The 19,461-nt window shown below is 35.3% G+C and overlaps 3 protein-coding genes across 5 annotated transcripts; 2 read left to right on the forward strand and 1 right to left on the reverse strand.

Moving 5' to 3' along the window:
* The first annotated feature begins 185 nt into the window (after positions 1-185).
* LOC139855184 (uncharacterized) lies at positions 186-3,674 on the forward strand. Of its 2 annotated transcripts, none has more exons than XM_071844428.1 (4): positions 186-1,136; positions 1,944-2,081; positions 2,310-2,558; positions 3,039-3,674. In XM_071844428.1, the coding sequence occupies exons 1-4, from the start codon at positions 267-269 to the stop codon at positions 3,150-3,152; spliced, it is 1,371 nt and encodes a 456-aa protein (XP_071700529.1). In that variant the 5' UTR covers positions 186-266; the 3' UTR covers positions 3,153-3,674. The 2 variants fall into 2 exon arrangements, with proteins under 2 accessions (XP_071700529.1, XP_071700533.1); XM_071844432.1 differs by having other exon boundaries at positions 2,319-2,558; positions 3,039-3,668.
* Positions 3,675-4,601: 927 nt separating this feature from the next.
* Positions 4,602-11,002, forward strand: LOC139886378 (damage-control phosphatase At2g17340-like). The gene is made up of 12 exons (XM_071870159.1): positions 4,602-4,894; positions 5,046-5,111; positions 5,241-5,307; positions 5,394-5,462; positions 5,567-5,707; positions 5,835-5,963; positions 6,069-6,155; positions 9,105-9,179; positions 9,299-9,376; positions 9,491-9,568; positions 10,531-10,593; positions 10,705-11,002. The coding sequence occupies exons 1-12, from the start codon at positions 4,725-4,727 to the stop codon at positions 10,786-10,788; spliced, it is 1,107 nt and encodes a 368-aa protein (XP_071726260.1). The 5' UTR covers positions 4,602-4,724; the 3' UTR covers positions 10,789-11,002.
* A 53-nt stretch (positions 11,003-11,055) lies between these two features.
* On the reverse strand, positions 11,056-18,874 carry LOC139886379 (CMP-sialic acid transporter 2-like). Of its 2 annotated transcripts, none has more exons than XM_071870161.1 (15): positions 18,737-18,874; positions 18,579-18,645; positions 18,434-18,470; positions 18,227-18,338; positions 18,064-18,143; positions 17,227-17,302; positions 17,020-17,120; positions 16,858-16,929; positions 13,791-13,839; positions 13,635-13,676; positions 13,326-13,447; positions 13,029-13,088; positions 12,542-12,590; positions 11,360-11,454; positions 11,056-11,265 (listed from the first exon to the last, which is right to left on the reverse strand). In XM_071870161.1, the coding sequence occupies exons 1-15, from the start codon at positions 18,761-18,763 to the stop codon at positions 11,214-11,216; spliced, it is 1,041 nt and encodes a 346-aa protein (XP_071726262.1). In that variant the 5' UTR covers positions 18,764-18,874; the 3' UTR covers positions 11,056-11,213. The 2 variants fall into 2 exon arrangements, with proteins under 2 accessions (XP_071726262.1, XP_071726261.1); XM_071870160.1 differs by having other exon boundaries at positions 18,570-18,645.
* Positions 18,875-19,461: the final 587 nt, after the last annotated feature.

Raw genomic sequence — 19,461 nt, forward strand, 5'->3', positions numbered from 1 at the left:
TTGTTTGAAAATTTTTTAGGGAATCGATCCTTAATTGGAAAAAAGTAACCAAAGCAAATCAACGTGACAACATACATCTGGGTGGGTGGTTATCGAAACGATTTAGCCCACCGGGTCAACCCGGAACCCATGTAATGTATATAAACTGGTTACCAATTGATAGATAACTAGTCGTACTTAACTAGTTAGTGGTAAGTGATAACCAATCAAGCAAACAAGATAGATAGATACAGTAGTATCGAACGATCGATAAATCATCGGTAAAGATGACCTCCTATTTCTTATTCTGCTTTTACTTGATCATCATCATAATCTCATCATCAACGTTACTCTCTATCACTGCCGAAGATTCATCATCATCAATCGTAATATCAAGATTCCAAGAATACCTTCAGATCGATACTTCTCACCCATCCCCCAATTACCATCAAGCTGCTCACTTTATTCTTTCCCAAGCTAAATCCCTCAATCTCGAATCTCAAACCATCGAATTCGTCAAAAACAAACCCTTAATCCTATTAAAATGGACTGGCAAATACCCACATCTCCCTTCCATTCTCCTCAACTCCCACACCGATGTGGTCCCCGTGGAACCCTACAAGTGGTCCCACCCTCCTTTCGAGGCCAGACTCCATCAAGAGACTAACAACATTTACGCAAGAGGTTCACAAGACATGAAATGTGTGGGGCTGCAGTACCTTGAAGCCATTCGAAACCTTAAACAACAACAACATTTCTTCGAACAACAACCCCTTAGAACAATCTACATTTCTTTTGTTCCCGATGAAGAAATTGGTGGACATGATGGTGCTGAGAAATTTGCAAATTCTAAAATATTTGAGGAAATGAATGTTGGGATTGTATTGGATGAAGGTTTGGCGTCTCCTGATGATTATTATCGGTTGTTTTATGCAGAGAGGTGTCCCATGTGGTTGGTTATTAAAGCAACTGGTGCACCTGGACACGGTGCTAAGCTTTACGATAACACGGCATTGGAGAATTTGTTTAAGAGTATTGAAAGTGTTAGGAGGTTTAGGGATTCCCAGTTTGACTTGGTCAAGGCTGGTCTTAAAGCTGAAGGTGAAGTCGTCTCTGTCAACATGGCCTTCCTCAAAGCTGGAACCCCTTCTCCTACAGTATGTATTACTACTTACTACACTACCTCAACTCATCTGCTGCTGTTGCTATATTATAAGTATATATTATACTCTACTTATTACTTACTACCTCTTAACTCATCATCTCCTACAGTATGTATTACTTACTACACTACTTCTTAACTCATCATCTCCTACAGTATGTAGTCAGTCGCAGTTGTGTTTGGTTAGTTTTTCTCGTTGTAGTTGCTATTGGCCGGTTATGTTGTTTGGTTATTTCTTTATGGGGTATCGGGAGGTAATATGTAGACAATCCTTCCCCTAATTGTAATCCACCCAGAGTGAAACACCCCAAGCGTAGAAAAAGTCCTCCCTCTCAATGTTCAATAATTAGAGAGATTGCTTCCCAATGGACCTCTGGCCAATAAGTAGGTTAAAAGAAAAAGAAATAATTAAGTGTGAGGCTCCATGAAAATGGTATAATCAAATTTCTTATTATTGGAGTATTCTTAATAATAATCAGGTCCGTTTTCCTTTGCACAAAACACTTCTCTATCAAGTTTCAAACTTTTACTTCGAACTCTTAATAACAAACTTATTCACCAATTTGGATAAGTAGCTTTAGCTTTCTGCCTTAACATTGCTATTAAATAATGTCATGTACCTGAAGCTAAAGTTGGTATTTTATTGATGAACCTTGATATTTAAGCAAAGTTAACATGATTTGATAAGATTATGATTTGATATTTGAGCTAGACTATAAGCCCTTTGGTGGTTTGAATTGATTGATATCTTTATGTGTAAAGAATCCTATAAGAGAATTAAACTTGTTTGCTTCTCCATCAGGGGTTTGTCATGAATCTGCAGCCATCTGAGGCACAGGCTGGTTTTGATATTCGAATTCCACCAATTGCCGATCAAGCTTCCATTGAGAGACGAATTGCTGAAGAATGGGCCCCAGCTTCCCGCAACATGACATTTGAGGTTAACTACTTCTAATCACCTCTATAGAGCTACTTGTTCATGGACATCTTTCACTGCTTTAGGGACTAAAAGTTGTTTCCATTCATTCCATGATTTGTAATGTGCATTGATGATTGAGTATACTGGGATGAATGCGTTTGGGAGTTGGGACTTGGTTGTTTTTTTTTTTTTTTTTTTTTTTTTTTAATACAATAAGTATGATGTGTCGTGTTAATAATTTATTATTAGCTTGGGCAGTTTAAGCAGAAGGTGTCTGTGTATGATGAGAATGGAAGGCCAATATTGACTGCACATGACAGTTCAAATCCATGGTGGTCTCTCCTACAAGGGGCTATACATGAAGCTGGTGGGAAATTTGGAAAACCAGAGATCTTTCCTGCTTCAACCGATGCTCGTTACTTTCGGTTGAGGGGTGTGCCAGCAATCGGCTTTTCTCCAATGGCAAACACTCCAATCCTTCTTCATGACCATAACGAGGTGAACCACTTCTTATCATCTGGTTAAATACTTCTTTGTGCCAAAATGGGCAAGTTGGATGGGTTGGATATATTGTAACTTTTTTGTACAAATTAAAAATGGGTAAGGGGATGACCAGAAATGTTTTTGTTGCATTATTTTTAAAATTTTGTTAAATAAGTACGTATTACACAAACTAAATATTGCTTTGCCCAACACTAGTAATATAATGGCTTTATATGATATTTACATAAGTTGATTTAGTAGGTACCTTACACTAAACTTTTACCCATTTTGGTTAACTTCTTAGCTGGAATGTGTGGGTTGAAATTGTCACCTGAATCTGCTACACACCCTGCCCTTGCCACACACGAAATAGAGAAGGAAAAAGGAAGCAAAGATTAAAATTACACACACTGATTGAACTGAAATCTTGTCAATTGCTTAACTTTGTAATTTATTCCCTGTGCATATTCTTATGCAGTTCTTTTTTTATTGTAGTTTCTAAACAAGGAACAGTACTTGAAAGGGATCAAGGTGTATGAGTCAATTATCAAAGCTTTTGCATCTTACACCGAGATTAAAATAGATGAAATTAGCAGAGATGAGCTGTAAAAAGATGGTGTTGTTTGCGATCTGTTTATGTTCGAATTGCAATATTCAGGAATTTGACATGTATTTCATGCTTAAAGTGCCTGATAAATGATAATAATTGGTGCAATGATCAGCGAGCATTTACAAGCTGTGACTAGTGTACTTCACCACGTTTTTATTGGCATAAATATACAATAAAATCGTGGAGAACATTTCCTACGTGAAGAGTTGATTATGCATCATCATCGTCTGTGCAGCAGGATGTTTGTATCATCAATAAGAACTTGATAGCATCAATTCAATTTCAATTGTTGGAATAAAAGACGTTCAAAATGATTTTAAGCATATAACGAATAACAAACTGTTATGTTCTTCTGAATTTAACAACACATTGGAGAACTAATTCCATCCTAATTAAAAGACAACTCAAGCAAGAACAAGTATTGAATCAATTGACAGAGATCTTTTGGATTGGTAAGGATTGATCACACAATAGAATGACTGTAGCTACCGAAAGAGAGAATTGTTTACACAGGAAAAATCGAATACTCTGTTATTATATCGAATAGCTATGGCTATTTATAGCAACTACTGTACTAATTAACTTCTGTTATATCCTAACTTTCTTTCAAATCGTCACGCGTATTGCATGCTTCTTCTTAATAGATACATAACAACTCCCAAGTAACATCTTGAATATGGGGTGGGGGGGGGGGGGGGGGGGGGGGGGGGGGGGGGGGGGATTTTCCAAAAGACTTGTAAGAAATTGGAATGTAAGTTTTTTATTTTTTGTTTTTTTGTTTTGGATTTGGATGGAATTTTTGGTTGATCTAAAGGTTTTTAATTGGTATTTGGGTGTCATTTCAACTCTTAGATCTAGACGGTATTTAACGCAGTGTTATCATCCAGCATCGCCTCCATCACACCACTAACTTGGCGTGATGTTTAAAAAAGTTGTTGACATTATGAACGGCATCACATGAGGGTTTTGACGTGATGATATAGTGGACCAATCTGATTTCAAGGAACAAAATATAGACCAATCGGATATGTATATTACTCCCATCACACCCTTTCCATTATTTACTTATTTCGTCACATTTGTCACATCACCACTATACCCACAAAACCCCGACACATTCTATCACACCATCGACATTAAAAAGAGTCTTAGAGTTCTAGTTAGTGAAAAGTTTTTTGTTTCACTATAGTTCAAGTTTAATCCTCGTAGTTTACAACTCGAGCCTTCCCTTTTCTTGAATTTTAGCTTTAGTGATAATAATGGGTAAAAATAATGGAATAAAAGATATGTGCATAACATGTGAGGGGAGATAATGGATTTCTAACGTTCATTTAATGGAAGGACTGTCTATGCAACAGTTGCAAACTACCGGGACTGTATTTGTAATTATATCTCTTGATATTTTTGATTTTGGTATTCCTCAATTTGATCGATCTCATACCAGCCAGTCAGTCAGTCAGTCAGTCAGTCAGTCCACTTTGCATTCGTCTGGTGTGTGTGTAATAAAGTGCGATCAAAATCATCATCTGATCTGATCTTTGATTAATAGAAAATAAAAAATATATATAAAAATGGAGAGTTCAGGAGAGATGGTTGGATTCCCGTTATTAATAACGCCGATCGAGACTAATTACAGGGCTTGCACCATTCCCTACCGATTTCCGTCAGACAACCCTAACAAACCTACTCCCACTGAACTCTCTTGGATCAACCTCTTTGCCAATTCCATTCCTTCTTTCAAGTGATTATTATCAATAATTATTATATTATCATTGTCATTATTTTGTTACTCCGTATTATCGTTATTGTTATTGTTACTATACTTTTCAAATCACATTATAGAACGATAATAATTTGTTATATTCTATTATATAACATAATTTCAATCACAGGAAGAGAGCTGAATCCGATGATACTGTTGCTGATGCCCCTGCTAAAGCCAACAAATTTGCTCAAAGGTATCTTTCTACTTATTGTTTCACTCACTCTATTTATTCATTCATTCATAATTATTATTACCTCGTATTATATTATATTATATTATATATTTCTTTCTTTAATTAATCGTGTTTGTATTGTATGTAAAGGTATGCTGACATACTAGAGGACTTCAAAAAAGATCCAGAGAGCCATGGTGGACCACCTGACTGCATAGTAAGCAACCAACCACAAGCACAACCCAACTACAGCCTACTCTACATTTTTTTTTTTTTTTTTTTAACGGACTTCATGTTATGCAGCTTCTTTGTCGTATCCGTGAGCTTATCCTCAGAGAGGTTGGTTTTAGAGACATCTTTAAGAAGGTTAAGGTAGGGATATACGTTTACTATTCACAATTCGTTTCTCCGTTAATGTTGGAATTTCTACAAGTTGGTTTTAAAGCGATACTTTTTTATTGAATTTCATGCGCTAGGACGAAGAAAATGCGAAAGCTATAACCTTATTTAAGGATGTTGTTCATTTGAATGATGCTATTGATGACGAACCAAAGCGAGTGGAGAATTTGGTTAGAGGAATATTCGCTGGCAACATATTTGATCTGGGTTCTGCACAGGTAATCAACTACCCATTACTCAACCAAAACATGCTCATGTTTCATAAACATTAAGGAACCGACTACTATTGAAATATAATAAATTGATCATCATATTAATGTGTAATTTTTTTCATGATTCTTGAAGCTTGCAGAGTTATTCTCTAAAGATGGAATGTCCTTCTTGGCCAGTTGTCAGAATATTGTTCCCCGGCCTTGGGTTATAGATGATTTGGATACTTTCATTTCGAAATGGAGTAAGAAAGTTTGGAAAAAGGCAAGTTTCACCACTATTCGTCCCATAGTCCTAGTGTTCCTTTTAAATGTTTTCATCGTTACGCATGTCAGCATTATTAACCCTTTACATATTTTACTGTAACAGGCTGTTATATTTGTTGATAATTCTGGTGCAGATGTTGTTTTGGGTATATTACCCTTTGCTAGAGAATTGCTTCGTTGTGGGACGAAGGTTGGTTTTCAAACCAGATACTTTTTTGCTCTCATAACTCATTTTCCCACTTCGTTACTGAGTGTGCTCATTTGCCTGAATAATTTGATTTTCCAAGCAATTGTGATTTCAGTGTTCACTTTGGGTGTTTTTTGTATGTACCCTTTACTTAGCATGGGTAATGTACCAAATGTTTTCTCATGGCCTTCTCTTCTTCCTTGTAGACCATAATAATCATAAAACAAATATACTGTATAGTATAATAGTAAACATAAAATAAAATATATTAAATATACATAAAAAAAATACCCAATTCCACGAACATAAGGTATGAGAAGTGAGATGTAGACAATCATTCCTCTACCTTAAAATAAAAGACAAGTAATTTCTCCACCTACATGTAGAAAAATATTATATTATATAATAGTAATAATAAATCATAGAAGTAAAAAGTCACTTTGAATTCCAATTGGAATATATGAACTAGATATTAGAATTTTAGAAGCTTGATCGAAGCTTTTTATGCCTATAGATAATGGATCTGTCAGACCTACCAGGTATGCCCAAACAGAGACCTAATTGCCAATCACCAAGGAATTGTGTGTACCAGTATTCTGAAACTGTACCAGTAAATTGAAGGACTAGTTTGCCTGCTAGTTGATTGACGGACTACTTTGCATTCTCATAAACTCAAAATGCCTGACATGCAATAATACAAATGGACAGTTATCTTTACTCTGGATGCATACTTTTTGTTCGTGTATGTTATTTACACTAAAATTAGGGAATTTCAGTATACTTCCAATTGTATATTTTTTCTTTCCGATCTTATATTTCACCCCTATGGCTTTCATGTTGAGAGTGTGAATAAAGAACAAAGACTTCAGCACCAAATGATTTGTGATTCATTCAGTGTTGCATAGCATAAATAACTGTTTTATATGAATTTCCTTACTCTGCATCGAATGAAATGGGATCCATTAGGTCTTGTGTCTGTTCTGCAAGAAGTTAGAGTTTGAGTAGGATTCGTTTTTTTATTTTTTAAAAATCTGAGGAAAATATACTAAAAACAATTAGCAAGACTCTAGAGCAAGAAAAAGAAGTAGGATTCATCTTAGTTTGTTTTTTGTATATTGTAACTAACCCTAGTCTATGTAAACCCCGGAGTATGAAAATAATTCAAAGAACTCTCGAGATGGCCTTAGACTAATCCAATAACCCCGATTGGATATATACACATATAATTTGTTTGTGTCGATTTTATATGCTATATATTTTCGTTTATCGATTGTGGGTTGCAATCGCCATCAATTGTGTGTGTTGTTTTGGGCCCAAAATTTTTAACCACTAGTATTAGACCTATAAGGTTGAAATATGGATCAATGGCGGAGGAAGGTAAGTATAGAATCGAGTTGTTCGATGGTAAAGACTTCGGCTTTTAGAATATGCAAATAAGGGACTATTTGTATCAAAAAAAAAAAAAAAAAAAAAAAAATTCACCAACTTTGTCACGGACAAAGGTCTGAGAGTGTGAAACCAGAGGGATTTGGCATTCCTAGATTAGCAAGCAGTGGTCATGATCGGGTTATTAATCACGAAGAATGCTGCTTACAACGTTGTAAACAAGAAGACAACATTCGGTTGAAAACAGTCCCCATAACACCTCAACACACAATGGTGTTGTTGAACGCATGAATATGACGTTGAATCAGAGAACGAAGAGCATGTGGTCGTATATGCGGGTTTGCTTAAGATGTTATGGGCCGACGTGGCGAATACAACGACATACTCAAGAAGGAATGGATTCGGATGACATGAGATACCAGGATGTCATTTATGATGAAAATTATGGTGACAAAAGTAATGGTTAGTCCAAACTTGGATTATGTCGTGTATGATGACGTTTATGTTGATGATCATAGATTCAGTGGGAGTTTAGGAGACTATGAAATTTACAAATAGCTATGAGATACAAAGCACTGTTAGTGGTCGAGGGGTTTCAACGAAAAGAAGGGTCGGTTATACTGAGATATTTTTACTAGTTGTGAAGATGAATATGATTGGGGAAGAAATTTACATGGTGCAACACGAGGTTGCTATATATCAAAGGGATTCGAGTTTGTTGGTGTTGCGTGGTCGTCTCAATTGTTATTTGTGGTGTAGATGAGGGATTCAACGGAGTTGAAATGGATATTTGAGGGTTTAAGAGTCTAGGTTTGCTCGATCTTCATGTGGGGATTGTTGAGATGTATGCGTTACTGGTGTAGGCTTCGTATTGCTTAGCTGTCAAGCTAAGTAAACGGCCAGCTGTTTTCTTGGTGACTAAGTTAGGGAATGGCCAACCCTAATTTAGTTTGGGCCAGTTTAGGGTTTTATTTAGACTAGGGGGTTTATTTATCTTAAACCTTGTCTATAAATAGTCTCTCAATTGTACGTACTTATCATCACCTCCAAAATAATAAAGAATACTCTCTAGTTCCTAGTTCCAAAGTGGATTAAGTCTCACATCGAGACCGATACCACTATAATTTCTCGTGTCGTTTTTTATTCTTGTGTTTATATTTCGGCTGTGTTTGTGCTAATCTGATCAGGGACTTAACAGTATGAAGAAAGAACAAAGACGTCGGAGTACTGGCACTAAATGATTTGTGAAAAACTTTTTGATATAAATTATTCGATGTTACACCTGATCTGCTGCTGGAATTTAGAGTTCGAATAGGATTCATCTTAGTTTGCTTTCTATATAAATTGAAACTCTAATCTTTGTAATCCCCAGAGCACGTAAATAATGCAAAGAACTCTCTAGTTGGTCCTGCATTAAATCGCCCAGATTGGATACAACTCACGTAATTTGCGCGTGTCGATTATACTTTTACGCTTTATATTTCCATGATTGATTGTGGGTTGTGCTTTTCCTATCAATTGTGTGTGTTGTTTTGGGCTAAAAATTCCTAACATTTCATAATACAGGTCGTATTGGCAGCTAATGACCTACCATCTATCAACGATATAACTTATCATGAGCTATTGGAGATAATATCCAAGGTATAAGAGCTGCATAATAATTAATAAATATTTATCTGTTGTCATTGCATATTTTTTTTAAATGGAAAAGGTGTGGCTAATATTGAGATTAATGTTGTTGTTTGTTGAATTTTTACCAGTTGAAGGATGAAAATGGGCTCCTTATGGGTGTTGATACTCACAACCTTTTGATTGCAAATTCTGGTAATGATTTGCCGGTAAGACAGAAGAGGAAGCCAGTTTGATTGACCGTTTCATAGTTTGATCACGTCTCTTATTAGTTTGTTGAGATTTATCAGGTATAAACTATCTATCTATTATTATTATGACAGGTTATTGATCTCTCGAGTGTGTCTCAAGAGCTTGCATACCTGGCAAGTGATGCCGACCTAGTTGTTTTGGAAGGAATGGTGAGTACCTCGCTTTTCTTTTCTTTTCTTTAAGATCCCTTCTACCTCTTATTACTATGTGGACTGGAAACTACCACATACTAGTTTATTTTATTATACTTAATTTATTTTACTCAACTGTACGTTAAATTGGTGGGCAGTTATGTTTTGATGGCATTGGAAAATCATCAAGGGATTTTCATAATCAAAAGGATAAAAAAAAAAAAAAAAAAAATACAGTCCCTCACTAAGTTTTTAAAGCTACAATGGAAGACGTGTAGTATGTTTCCACTTTGTAGAAAGAGTTGGTCAAGGTCCAGAGTGAGGTCCCTAACTCCCTATGTTGCCCCCTTGGTCTTGCCTTAAGCCCATAATATAATATAATATATGTGTTGATGGTAGATAGATAGATGCCAAATCAGAATCAGCAGCATGAGTTTTGGTAACAGAACTCATACCATACATATTGTTGCATAACATGTGTATCGGCAGGGACATGTTAGCCCTGTGTTGACTTTGTCAACCCATCCAGCGGTCCCCGGTAGCCCACTGGAGCCTGGCGAAACACCATCACCCATTTTCCCACAGCATGCCAGGCCCGAGATTCGAACCTGCATTGTTATTGTTGCAATCTTCGCATGCGTGGGACCAAGGGATCATTTGGGCCCGGTAAGAATGGTTTTTGATCCAATTATTTGGAAAATCCTCACCTAGTGGGAATCGAACCCTCACCTCCCCTAAGGGAGATTGAGTCATTCACCACTAGGCTATTGGCCCATTCTTCATACCATACATATACAAATAAAAAATGTAGGATAACTAATGCATGTACTCACAATCCCAATCAAGTAAGGCATACCACTTATGCATTACATGCTAACATCAACTCAAGTGGCCATCTTTGTTTGTGATTAATATTTAATAATAATATATATTTTTGATTCATCTACTATCATCTAATCTCTCTATCTTGTTGTTGGCAGGGTCGTGGGATTGAGACGAACTTGTATGCTCAATTTAAATGCGACTCCCTCAAAATAGGAATGGTTAGCAGCAATTCATTATGTGTCAACTCTAATTCTTGTTTTCGATCCCCTTTGGCTTACTTAAAGTGTTGCGCAATATACTTATATATAATGTTTGTTTAATGTAATTAGGTCAAGCATCAAGAAGTTGCCCAGTTCCTTGGTGGAAGACTATACGATTGTGTATTCAAGTTCAACGAAGTTTCAAGTGGTTAAAACCTCTCCGCGAAAATAGATAAGGCTATTTGGAAAAGGGTGGATGAAATAGATCATTATTTTCGATACTATTAATAATCTGGATAGATCATTACTTACTATATAAGTAGATGATAGAAGTTAGCACACTTGATTTTCTGTCCTGTTCTTGCTTTCATGGATGTTCTTCCAAAAAATATTTGAGAAAATGGAATACACATGGTTGGTCCCTTCATTTTAAAAACTCCGGCTATTTAATAAACTTACAAACACAATTGAAATCACATTACATGGAAAGAACTAATGACTACATATCAATATCATCAATACATAATAATTGTTTGGAATAAAAAATGAATATCAGAAGTTTGTCTTTCTATTTAATAAACTACTTGTAATAAATACACAGATTAGGTATAGATATAGATAGTGTTTCATCACAATTCTCATCTCTGAAGCTTTCCAATGGAATGCAAGTAGATGGAGACTGAAACAACACTGTCAACATGCATGCATATTAGTTAGGTGGTTACCCTAAGTTAAACATAAACAGTAGAGCATTGATTACTAGCTGAACATTACTACTACTTACGTGGACCCAAGGAAGAAAGCGAGGGATAGATGAAAGTTAAACAGAAACACAGAAACAACTGCTGTAAGTAGCATCGCCACAGAAGTTGAATAAACCTGCAATAGTAAATAAAAATGATAACCTTTATTAATTAATAATATAAACAATCAAGCATATACAAAATCCACATACATACATATGCAATATAGTGTCGCCTGGCCTAGTTAACTTGGCTTTCATCAAGTATATTTATATTTATTTATTGCAACAGGTACTGATTACTGAACCAATATGATTTTTGGGCTTATTTAGCCAGAATGATATTTCAACACTTCCAAATAATAATAAAGACTTGTTGCCTTATCAAGATCCTGAATTGATCTGGTTCATGTTGAAGATAACTAAGATTATTCACCAGGCATTTTCAATGTCCCATGCAAACCTCAAAGAAGCGAGCTGTTGTCACTAGGACGCTTACCATGCCCAACATTTTTCAGTTTAAGTAAAGTAAGTAGTGTTTTTCTAATACTATAAGCCAGGATGCATATAATCATTACTAATATGGAAAAACATCGACATATGATTATAGTTCACATTGGAGTTTGTATTTATGTTACACTGATTAATTGCTGTATGATTAACCTTCACATTTGAGTTTGATGTTTCGGTGATCTGGATTCCTTATCATATTTTAGTGCCTCTTTTTAACATTATTATTATTGTTCATATCTAACTTTCCATATTTGAGTTCTATGTTGAGCCTATTCTAGGTCAATGCTACAGTCATGTAAACTAGACATTGCACGTATTTTCTTCCTACAGTACAGGTGTATCATCGCTTGTTTTAGGTATATGCTTTGAATAATCCCTTAAGCAGTGCTACTACAGTGTTGCAGGCATTAAAAATAACAGCCATCTGTCCAAAAATAGCAAGAGAAAAATGGTCACAGAAGTAAGAAATCAGTAGTACTTTTATGTTCATGTTTTGTCCAGTTATGTGCCTAAACTGTGTCATGTTAATAATTGGACTTTAGGTTAATGAGTCAGGTACATCAAATTCCTATAAGATGCTTTTCAACTTTTCTTTTTGTTGTAAGGATAAAGGAAAACATGCATGTTTCAAGTCATGCCAATGAACTGGCTTCTTAATTGGTATGAAATGATTTGTGCAGTGAGATACAAGTTCAACAGGAGAGGCCTTACCTTGACAATATTGTCAGCATACTTCATCACCATAGACACAGCAATCCCACTGCAAATCCCACACAATAACAATATTTAATCCATCAATGTAACACGAATTGAAATAGATCCCAAACTCTAGGCGATGTTCACAAGAAACACTGTGTGACATTACAATTTCAAGTTTTCAAATATCATGTAAACAAACTAGTATACACACTGAGAAAATTTGTTAGCCTTGGTTGCCTAAACAACTCAATGGTAAATGATAAAACTTGTAGTTGTATGGATTAATGAGCAAAAGGTGCCATCAAGTTTCTATGTCTTTTATCATGAATGTCAGCATATGCGAGTGCATTTTAGTATGCATGTTTTAGTAAAATGGCAAAAATATATATATAAAAAAAATACGTGAGCTTCATAGTCCTGAAAAGGATATCATACTACACTATAGGGTACTGTAAGCATCACACTTGGATGACACATATTGAAAGATATATATATATACCTTAGGGCATGGTTGATAATCATGAGAACTGTTATTAGCGAATATCCATGGAAAAATCCCCTGCACACAAGAGTTGAGTGTTTCATTGAATTGAAGTAGACAAAATACTGGAGTTCTAAAACCTTGATGCAGTCGATGGTTTATGACTTCAACTATGCAGATAGGACTTGGGGTATGGCTTTAAGCTACTCCTTTATAGACCCGACCCTCTTTCAATGAAGGCATAAGAGACAATATGGATGGCATACTATCGCTACATATATATATAATTATAATCACTAGGAATAAGAAACATACTTGTCCACGACAGCATTAAAATCCTGGACCAGTATTGCAACAACATTGAAGGACATCCCAAAGACATATAACCAAAAGTTCTGCACATTTATGTTCCTTGAAGGCCTTTTTTTTATGATGGCCTGTAAAATGAAGGTTTATCTTATCAAATAGAGTAACCAGCACTTGACAAACCTTGTTATGAATTAGGTTACAATGATATACACCCAAAAAAAAGGTGGATTAACTGATAAATTTCCAGCTGACACAAATGAAAACATATTAAAGGTGCAATTATGGTCAACAGAATAGCAACACACGCCCTTTTACCTCAGTGTAAACTCCAGCGAATCCACTTAAAAGTGCCATAATCTGCAAAAGAATAGTCGAGTACATATTATTATAATACTCCAATGTTACTTTAGAGAATGATTTGTTTGGTAATGGTAAAATCTATCTAGGATCAAGCTCAAAAGGCCAACTCACAATCGCCATCATCCAGCCTAGGAAAGGAGTCTGAAGAACATGATCAGAACTGTAAACAAAGAGAAGCAGAGTGTTAAAGATGCAATATTTGAATTTGATAAAAAGAGGAAATAAGAAACTTATGAAAAACCACCGTTTTTTTCCCTGTCACGGCACATAGAGAACAATACCATGCGGAAAATAATTTTAACTTGTAATATTTGAAGTGTTGATGTCATATATGATATATACACGCCTGTACGCTGAGATACAAGGGAGTTACAATTAGGTACAGGCAACACAGAACTATACCACTGTTGAAAAAGACGTGAGAGGAGGTTGACCAACGTTGACTTTTAAATATAAATATTTCAAACATAAATATTTTAAAAATATTTTAGAAATACTCCGTATATGATTTAGCGTTGACCAACTATGATAGTCCTGACCAACTAAGATGTAGTGTTAGTTTACATAATTATCAGTTTTTTATAATGGTTTCTTATAATTATAATTATTTATTATTTATTATTATTTATTTATTATTTATTATTTATAATGTATTCATTGATCTATCTTTAAGGGATACTATGTAAGTCGGTGTTTTCCCAAGCTAATTTTCAAATGGGCTTGCGATTTTCCTTTAAACTAGAAGAGGGCCAGACAAAAATCCAACTTTTGACTGACTTTTCACGACTTTGACCTGACTTTTTAGCGTTGACCAACTAATTAGACGTTTTTGGGCGAAAAGGGCGGGCTGTTCACCAAACCGCCGTTTACAACCATGATATGACCATGTTCATGTGATCTATGTTTCTTTTTGTTTTATATTTCTCTTGATGGATGGGTGATGTTGTGATTACTGTCACATATGTCGACATCAAGGAAAGAGTCTTTTAGAGAGACTTGGGCTGGCAGATGCATTCCATGTAAAAATTTAAAAAAACTGGAATTGGAAAAATAAGAGTGGTCTGAGAGTGTGACATACACAATGTTTCGGAGAGCATAGTGAGGAGAACTGATGCGTAATTTCCACTTTTAAAAACGCATTTTCACTCAAAGCTTTCTTCTCCAACTGATCTGAACGAACCGAACAGCAAACCCAGCAAAACAGAGTGTAAACACTCGAGAACAAGTAACCAAGATAGAGAATCCCAACCCTAACTGATAAAGGCTAAGCCACCACAACTAGAATCAAGGAAACACTTCAAATCACCTCTACAACTGATAAAGCAAAGCACCACAATTACGGAGAATGAAACGAAGATTTAAGAATCTAAACTCCTAATTGATAAAGATACCACCACAATTAGCAATCTAGAAACACTCCACACCCTCGATTATAGCTGATAAAGATTACACCACAACTATAAACTCAGAAATGAAGATTTAGGGTTTCACCACAATGTTTGATAAAGTAACACCACAAACACTGATAAAGAAACCACTCTTAGCCACCGGAATCAAAGATTCGTAAAGACAGAGAGATTTTGTAAATAGATAAGTTCTATCAAACTTTCATTCATTCATCAACTCTTAGTTTTACAATGATAATCAGCCTCTATTTATAGAGGAAACATTACAGCTATTTGTAAATAAGACAAAAACATAAAAAGGAAAATGAGACAAAAAGGATAAGCATTTACAAATTAGCCAATAAGAATTAAAGACAAAAATCTGAAAAAGCCTGCCACTTTATAATGCGCCTTCCATGATAAAAGCAGCCAATGATAGATGAGTATCTTCCTTGGACAGCCCAACATTCTAGAATCACCCACACATGTGTTAAGCACATGTTTTGAGCTGGTTATTGAATTAAAATAGTTTCAAATGTTTTCAAAGTGTAAGTGCTCGTGGAAAGTTGCCAAGCTGGTTCGTCTTCATCATTGAAAGCTGGTTGGTTTAACTTTAACGTTTCGAGCTGGTTGAGCATCAACGTCTCGAGCTGGTTGGTCTGAGCATTCAAAGATAGGTGATCATTAATTCCATAGCTGATTAATCATCAAAGATCCGTGCTGGTCCAACATTAATTATAAGAGCTGAGTGAACTAGCTTTCAGCGTGCTAAGTGCTTAGTTTGTAGACTAAGTAAAACTCATGCTGGTTGAACTATCACTTTTACGTGATGGCTCTAAAGATCCCTCGTGCTGGTTGAACTATCAACTTATGCTGGTTCTTCTTGCAGGTTGAACTAACAACTTCTGCTGGTTAAACTAACATCAATTGCTGGTTCATTTGCTGGTCGAACTAACTCCATTTGAAGCTGCCTCTTAAGTAACCTTAAAGTTGAAAGTTAATCTATGTTCTTTGAGCTGGCTCTTGTTGAGCTGGTTCAACTTGTTACTGGCTCTTCGTTGATCATTCACGTTGTGCTGGTTCAACATGTTGCTGACCCTTCGTTGAGCTGATTCAACGTTGTGATGGCTCTTCGTTGTGCTGCCTTGACATTATATTATAACACCCCGTGCTGGTTTGTCTTCCGAGCTGGTTAGCCTTCAAAAACGTCAAAACTTTATTCTTGCAAAACAAACACTAAAATATCCATCCAATCTGAGTAGATTATATTATAATCAAAACTCAAATTGAAAGGATCCCAAAACACTTAGTTTATCATTCTGGTGGACGCCAAAGCTGCCCACATGGAATATGAAGCTTTGCATGCTGACCCGATTGTTGTAAGCTAGCCTTAGGACATTTGATGAGTAAGGAGTTGACTTCAAAGCTGGTTCTACACATGGTAGGGAATTCAAAATCATTACCAGCTGATGTGCACATGAAATGACCCTTTAAAACAGAATATACTTGGGAATTAAACATGAACTGATTTGTGTTCAATATTAACCCAAGTTTATCAATTTGAAATTTGGAGCTCGTGGTCACACCCGCATCAGGAACTCTTAGGTCCCAGGTACATATATATTTGTAAATGACAGTCAATACGACAACGAAAGTATTATAACTTTTTAAAGAATTTGTTTCTAAATGTGCATATTAAGTGTTATGCAAAAGCATAACTGTGAAGGAATATAAGTATATATAAGCAACAACACAAAAAAAGAAAGGTGTACTATAGACATCATGGAACTTACGAAGGGTTAAGTTGTGCCGTTGTGCACCCAGCACAAAGTAAAACGAAAGCAGCCCACTGTACCTCGCTTAACCTGTGCAATAAATTTGTGATGCAGCATTATCATTCTAAAATAAAAAATAAAAACTACCTGATCAAAAACAAGGTGTAACCTGGCGCATACTTTTTCTTGAGAATTATGTGGTACAACACACCAGTGCTAATTATATTCAGATTTTTGAGTATCTGATAGCCTGGAGCATCCACATATGCAAAGATATAGTACTGTCAAACACATGCATACCTCAGATATCAGATATTAAATCATAACAATTATTATAACTATTACTATTGCTATTACTATTCAGATCAAACAATGATAGAAACCAACCTGGAGCAAATTCTTGACAAGGTAAAGTGCTGCAGGAATTGGGTAAACGCCAACTTCGTCCACTGTCGTACCCAACCTGACACCCCCATGACAGAACTAGAGAGTAAGCAAAGAGTATGAAGTTATTGTACAAGTTGCCAGGTTATTACGGACTAATATAGTACACTAGTACTTTTATTATTCAAGAGGACTGATGAAAGCGACGAAAATCAACCAATGAGAGGTAGTAAGAGAATATTCGTCAAGAAATGTGAAGCAAAAACAGCCGGAACAATGAAACTATGGTTTGTAATCGTGCAGACACACAATGCAGATGAGATTACGTTTGCCTAACAACAGTTAGTCATTTAATGTGCTTTTCTAAGGCTAAGGCAGATACAAATGGAAATAAATTCTTAATCTAATCAAAATGTTGATTGAGTTTCACCAAGCACGGGTAAGGAGTTCCGGAATAAATTAGTGTAAAGATGACAGGATATGCACAAAGTCAACAATTCGTATGGGCCCTAGCAATAACCTTCAGGATCCTGCACATCTACGTGTTCTGTTCACGCACTATATAGATAGACCCTTTGCATAGCATACAATTGACTTGTTATTTGAAATTGATATTGACAGTCGCGACTATATTTTCTTGTTATCTTTCTTATATCTTAACAGTTATTTTTTAGCATACAATTGACTTGTTATTTGAAATTGATATTGACAGTCGCGACTATATTTTCTTGTTATCTTTCTCATATCTTAACAGTTATTTTTTTAAATGTAGAATGATCAACAACTAGTCGATCAAACTCGTGATTTAGTTAAAGTATGGGAGTGGAAAATTCAATATACCTGTTATTTTCGGTGACACCTTCGATTCTCCATGTTCTAGCTAAGGCCGCAAGTGATAGTGTACATTTCAAAGCCTCAACCTGGCTCCAATTTAAGGAAAATGGAGGTAAAAATTAAGTTGGGCACGAAAAAGTTAATTAATTAGTAGGGCACTTGGGCTCACTAAAAAGTTAGCTGTTGTAACGCTGTACTCATATCTTCCAGCTCTTTTGGACCAGACAATAAGTATAGCTTGGGAGCTCGTAAGGAATGTTAATGCCAGTGTAACAATGGACCTATAAGTTTAGCATTTAAGAGATCGAGATGTAAAATCTGTCACGAAACTAGAATCAGCAATAAGTCAAGTTACATGGTTGGTTGGTATACTTGCCTCATTTTCCATTTACTTTTATCATGAGGTGCAGGAACTGCAAATATCAAATTACAAACCCTAAGGACTCAATGTATATGTATATAAAAATATATATAACAATAATAAATATAACACAAGTATGAGCATATGATACAGTGAGCACCATCTAGTAGAGTAGGTTTGCCACGTAAGCTCTCAATATCTTGTTTAGCGGGATCTCCATCCATATCCTACAAGAAAATAGAAAAGCCCTGACAAGAAATGATATAGTGCTATAATTACAGAACAGAAAGAAATAAATAAATTAAAAGAGATACGAACCTGATCTTTGATTCTTCTGTACTCCATTGAAAAAGGATGAGATATATCTCGAGTGCTGAACTGGATCGATGTCTAGTAAGATCAAGTCGATGGCGGAAACATTTAATCGAAATCAAATACTCCGTATGAAGCAGCAGCTGTTGCAGATACTGTAAGAAGGCGATGGGCCCAAACGTTTATTTAACTTATTATAGTTAATAGTTAATAGTAATAAATAATAATAATAATATATTTTATATTATATTAACTAATAAAAAGAAAGATTTTGAACCTCGCACAGTTACATTTGAATATACGTTGTTTGATAATTTTTTGGTATCAGATGACATTTGTGTACAAAATACCTACGTAAAATGAAAAAAAAAATAGGTCAGGAAGATCGACTCGAACTCAAGTCGTTTTCCTTACAAACTCACGAACTTACAGTTTAATTATACATCTGATATGTTTATTATTATTATTATTATTATTATTATTATTATTATTATTATTATTATTATTATATATAATTTTAATTTTAATTTATCTAAAATTTATATAAAAAAAAAAGCTCCGTTCGAATATAATTAGTTGTGTTTCGTTCGTAAAATTATTTCGAGTTGAACGATGATGACGGAGAAACCTAACTCGTGACGGACTAAAGATAAATCATGTCTGAGTTTTATTTAATTATTATAATTATAATAAATTGGAAAGTTACATTTTAACCCCTAAAGTTACAACTT

The sequence above is a fragment of the Rutidosis leptorrhynchoides genome, chromosome 1, assembly GCF_046630445.1.
Source record: "Rutidosis leptorrhynchoides isolate AG116_Rl617_1_P2 chromosome 1, CSIRO_AGI_Rlap_v1, whole genome shotgun sequence".
Classification (NCBI taxonomy): Eukaryota; Viridiplantae; Streptophyta; class Magnoliopsida; order Asterales; family Asteraceae; genus Rutidosis; species Rutidosis leptorrhynchoides.

Bases quoted from the DNA above. Each gene is read 5' to 3' on its own strand.
- LOC139886379 (XM_071870160.1), bottom strand. From the start codon at position 18,763: ATGGAGTACAGAAGAATCAAAGATCAG. The intron at 13,840-16,857 runs GTAAGTTCCATG...CTTTGTTTACAG, and splicing joins ACGGCACAACTTAACCCTTC to TTCTGATCATGTTCTTCAGA. The intron at 13,089-13,325 runs GTATGTTTCTTA...TCTTGTGTGCAG, and splicing joins TTTAATGCTGTCGTGGACAA to GGGATTTTTCCATGGATATT.
- LOC139855184 (XM_071844428.1), top strand. From the start codon at position 267: ATGACCTCCTATTTCTTATTCTGCTTTTACTTGATCATCATCATAATC. The intron at 1,137-1,943 runs GTATGTATTACT...CTTCTCCATCAG, and splicing joins CTGGAACCCCTTCTCCTACA to GGGTTTGTCATGAATCTGCA. The intron at 2,082-2,309 runs GTTAACTACTTC...ATTTATTATTAG, and splicing joins CCCGCAACATGACATTTGAG to CTTGGGCAGTTTAAGCAGAA.
- LOC139886378 (XM_071870159.1), top strand. From the start codon at position 4,725: ATGGAGAGTTCAGGAGAGATGGTTGGATTCCCGTTATTAATAACGCCG. The intron at 9,377-9,490 runs GTAAGACAGAAG...TTATTATGACAG, and splicing joins ATTCTGGTAATGATTTGCCG to GTTATTGATCTCTCGAGTGT. The intron at 9,569-10,530 runs GTGAGTACCTCG...TGTTGTTGGCAG, and splicing joins TAGTTGTTTTGGAAGGAATG to GGTCGTGGGATTGAGACGAA.